Source organism: Myotis yumanensis, unplaced genomic scaffold (assembly GCF_028538775.1).
Source record: "Myotis yumanensis isolate MYYU_CA2020_CCGP unplaced genomic scaffold, mMyoYum1.0.hap1 SCAF_2, whole genome shotgun sequence".
Classification (NCBI taxonomy): domain Eukaryota; kingdom Metazoa; phylum Chordata; class Mammalia; order Chiroptera; family Vespertilionidae; genus Myotis; species Myotis yumanensis.
The window spans coordinates 22596786-22600386 of record NW_027223753.1 but is presented as its reverse complement, the minus strand read 5'-3'; the positions used below and the strand labels follow the sequence as shown (position 1 = coordinate 22600386).

Sequence of the window (3601 nt, the reverse complement as noted above, 5' to 3'; positions counted from 1 at the left end):
GGGGTCCCGGCGAGGCCCCGCGGGCCGCTGGGAGGGGCGGCGGCGGTGCGGGCGAGCAGGCGGAGGCGGGGGCCGGACGCCGGGGCTCAGGTGAGCACGCGGGCCCTGCCGGCAGTTCCGTTCCCCAGGGCGGCTGCCCGGCCGCCCGCGGTCTTGGCGACGGCCCCTGACTTTGACCTCTGAGTTACCGGACAGGTGATCACGAGTGTCCGCTGTGGCCCCGGCCGGGCCTGGCGGCTCTCCTTCCAACAGGGGGTTGGAGGTCGAGTCTGGGCGCCCCGCTGTCTTCGGGGCCAGGGCCTCCCGGTCTCGGGCACGTGGGTGAGGACGGACGCCGCTGGCGAGACCGTGATCGCGGTGGGATAGGGGCCGGGGCCGGGCGCCCAGCGGAGGGAGACGGCTGGAGACTTGGACCCTGACCTCACCTGCGCCCCCACCCCTGGCCCGGGCTCGAGTCAGGCTCAGGGTTAATCTTCAATCCCGTTAGGTATCCTCTGCCCTTGTTAGCAGCTCTCGAATCCCGGACTTCGGGCTTGGACCTCATTGGGCCTCCGGGGCCCGGCACAAGGGCAGGTTTGCCGGCAACCGGTTGACCTCTACCTGGCGTGTAGGCCCCTCCACGCCGAGCTGGAAACACGCGTCACCGTGTATGCGAGACCCTTGGCCTCATTCGTATTGCTACCCCGGGGGGCGACTTGTTCGAGTCTCGTAATCATCAGAGGCACCTGCTGTCTTCCTGCTGCCTTTTGAAGGCAGGCGGGTGGGTGGGTGGATGACTCCTGTGGTTTTACATTAGTGTGTTGCTCGAGCTTTCATTCATTCACTCAACAAACTTGTTGGAGCATTTCATGCCAGGCCGGGCAAGGGAGGGAGGTGTTGGGGGTTGGATAGGGCACAGTGGGCCACAGACATTATGGTCTTTGCCCTCTTGGTGCTGACAGTGCTTTGAGGCAGACAAGTGGGGTACGCCAGCCCAGGGTGTGACCCAGAGCAAAGGGTTGTAAGTGTTAAGTACATGAATTCATTGACTTACTTGAAAGTGATTGGAATGCGAGTAGGAGGACAGGGAGACCTGGTGCAGCATGTGACAGACAATACTTGTGGACTCATACTTGATATGTTTTAAGAAAAATTGGGAATCTGAATGGAGGGTTGCTGTTTAGGGAAAGTGTTTGCTTATAAAGAGAGAACTTGCCCTGGCGGGACTGGCTCAGTGGTAGAGCGTCAGCCCGTGCACCGAAAGGTCTCAGGTCCGATTCCCGGTCAAGGGCAGGTACCTGGGTTACAGATTTGTTCCTAGGCCAGGTTGGGGCACTTGAGGGAATGACTTCTTTCCCATTCTTGAGGGGTTGGCACACTATGGAGGGAAGGCCTATGGTCAAGATAGGGCTTGAAGCCCGGCCGGCGTAGCTCAGTGGTTGAGCATCTACCTGTGAACCAGGAGGTCACGTTTCAATTCCTGGTCCAGGCACATGCCTGGTTGCCGTCTTAATCCCCAGTATGGGGCATGCAGGAGGCAGCCTGTCAGTGATTCTCTCCCATTATTGATGTTTCTATCTCTCTCTCCCTCTCCCTTCCTCTCTGAAATTATATATATATATATATACATATATATATATAAAGAAAGGTGCCCTCTTAGTGCAGTAGGCAGCAGGTCAGTCTTATAAAAAAGAAAAAATAGCCCTAACCGGTTTTGTTCAGTGGATAGAGCGTCGGCCTGCGGACTGAAGGGTCCCAGGTTTGATTCTGGTCAAGGACATGTACCTTAGTTGCGGGCACATCCCCAGTAGGGAGTGTGCGGGAGGCAGCTGATCGATGTTTCTCTCTTATCCATGTTTCTAACTCTCTATCTCTCTCCCTTCCCCTCTGTAAAAAAATCAATAAAACATATTTAAAAAAAGAAAAAATAGACTTAAAGCTTTATTCGGTAAGCCCAGAGGTCCCGACCTCATGGGGAACTCTGTTATACATGGTTGCATAATTGTCCAAAAGTATGGGTCATAAATGGAGAGTCTTGTCCCCTTCCCTAAGAGTTGAATCTTCCGAAAATTTCTGGATTGTTTCAGGAACCCAACTGTTGCATAAAGCAGGGTTCTCTCTTGCTTTACTCTGCAAGGGGTGGATGCTCAGTAAATTGTGCCCGGCTGCCTGGTGAGTGGGGAGCTTGGTAGTGGTCCGTTTGGTGGGGAGGGGCAGCTGGTGTTTCCCTAATGCTGCCTTGTGCTCTTCTGCAGACGTCATGTGGCCTGTGTTTTGGACCGTGGTGCGCACTTATGCTCCCTATGTCACATTTCCTGTGGCCTTCGTGGTCGGGGCTGTGGGCTACCACCTGGAATGGTTCATCCGGGGAAAAGATCCCCAGCCCGTGGAGGAGGAGAAGAGCATCTCAGAGCGTCGGGAGGACCGAAAGTTGGATGAGCTGCTAGGCAAGGACCACACCCAGGTGTTGAGCCTTAAGGACAAGCTGGAATTTGCCCCTAAAGCTGTCCTGAACAGAAACCGCCCGGAGAAGAATTAGTAGAGGACACAGGGCCATATGGGCCCTTCCGTAGGCCGTGACTGGTCCTGCCACCATGTTGACCCAGCTCCAGAATCCACAGCTGATTTGCGTTGTTGCTTATTCTGGCCCCTCGGGCACCGCCCAGCCACACACATACTGGGTGCTCTTCTACAGCCAGGCACACGGACACACTAGAAGCTGAGGGGCCAGTGAAGAGGAAGGCCCCGGAGGGTTCTGGCCTGCAGGCTGCATCTGTTGTACGGTGGGCACAGCTGCCCAGGCTTCTGGGCGCACTTCAGGGAGTGGTGTTATGAGATGAACCTGGGCTGTCGGTCCCTGCAGGGAGGCCGTTTGGCCTCAAGCTGAAGTGCATGGGATTGGGGTGTTGCCTTAAGAGAGATACCTCATGTCTAGTTCTCGTTTGCATGGGAAGAATTCAGAAATCTACCTGGTTCCTTCCCTCGTTTGCCCAGTCCTTTGTGCTCACTCTTGCTGAAATCCTGTCCTACGAGCTCAGGAAAGGGGGGGACTCGCTGGGGAGGGGCTGTTCTTGGCAGCCCAGGCTGTTCACCCTGGGGTAGGTGAATCTGCTTGAAAATAATCACCATCTTGCATCCCCCCCACATCACTGTATAGTGCAAAACTTGATTAAAGTGGCATCTGAGAACCATACTGATCCAATTCTATCTTCCAAACGGTGTGTGGGGTCTCCCCAGGAGTTATGCAAGGGCAGGCATTTCAGGATTTCAGGATAGGATAACATTGGCCTTTATCTAAGGACTCCAGGCTCCTGGAGGCTTTGTTTTACTAGTGTGGTTGCCCTGGGTCCTGGAGGTGATGAGTCCTGGAGGCCCAGGTTCCCAGAGGCTTTTCTATCATGGTAATAAGAGGCTTATTGGACCTTTCAGGATCTAAATTAGAATACACCAGGGTGCTTAACAGTTGCTATCAAATTTTCCAATTCCACACACACACACTTTTCCCTATAAAAATAATGGATGTACTTAAAAGAACATTTGGTAGGGGTTTTTAAAAAGGGCTCTAGTACAGCTCCCCAGGGCTCGAATACAACTGAAAAGCTAACATTTTGTTATGTTTTTA

General features: G+C 54.2%; 1 protein-coding gene across 3 annotated transcripts; it reads left to right on the top strand.

The window, feature by feature from the left end:
• SMIM12 (small integral membrane protein 12) lies at window positions 1-3172 on the top strand. 3 transcript variants are annotated; one of them, XM_070403234.1, is made up of 2 exons: window positions 1-90; window positions 2235-3172. In XM_070403234.1, exon 2 carries the CDS (start codon window positions 2240-2242, stop codon window positions 2516-2518), a length of 279 nt encoding a protein of 92 aa, XP_070259335.1. In that variant the 5' UTR covers window positions 1-90; window positions 2235-2239; the 3' UTR covers window positions 2519-3172. The 3 variants fall into 3 exon arrangements, with proteins under 3 accessions (XP_070259335.1, XP_070259337.1, XP_070259336.1); XM_070403236.1 differs by lacking the exon at window positions 1-90 and adding an exon at window positions 119-195; XM_070403235.1 differs by lacking the exon at window positions 1-90 and adding an exon at window positions 223-321.
• Window positions 3173-3601: the final 429 nt, after the last annotated feature.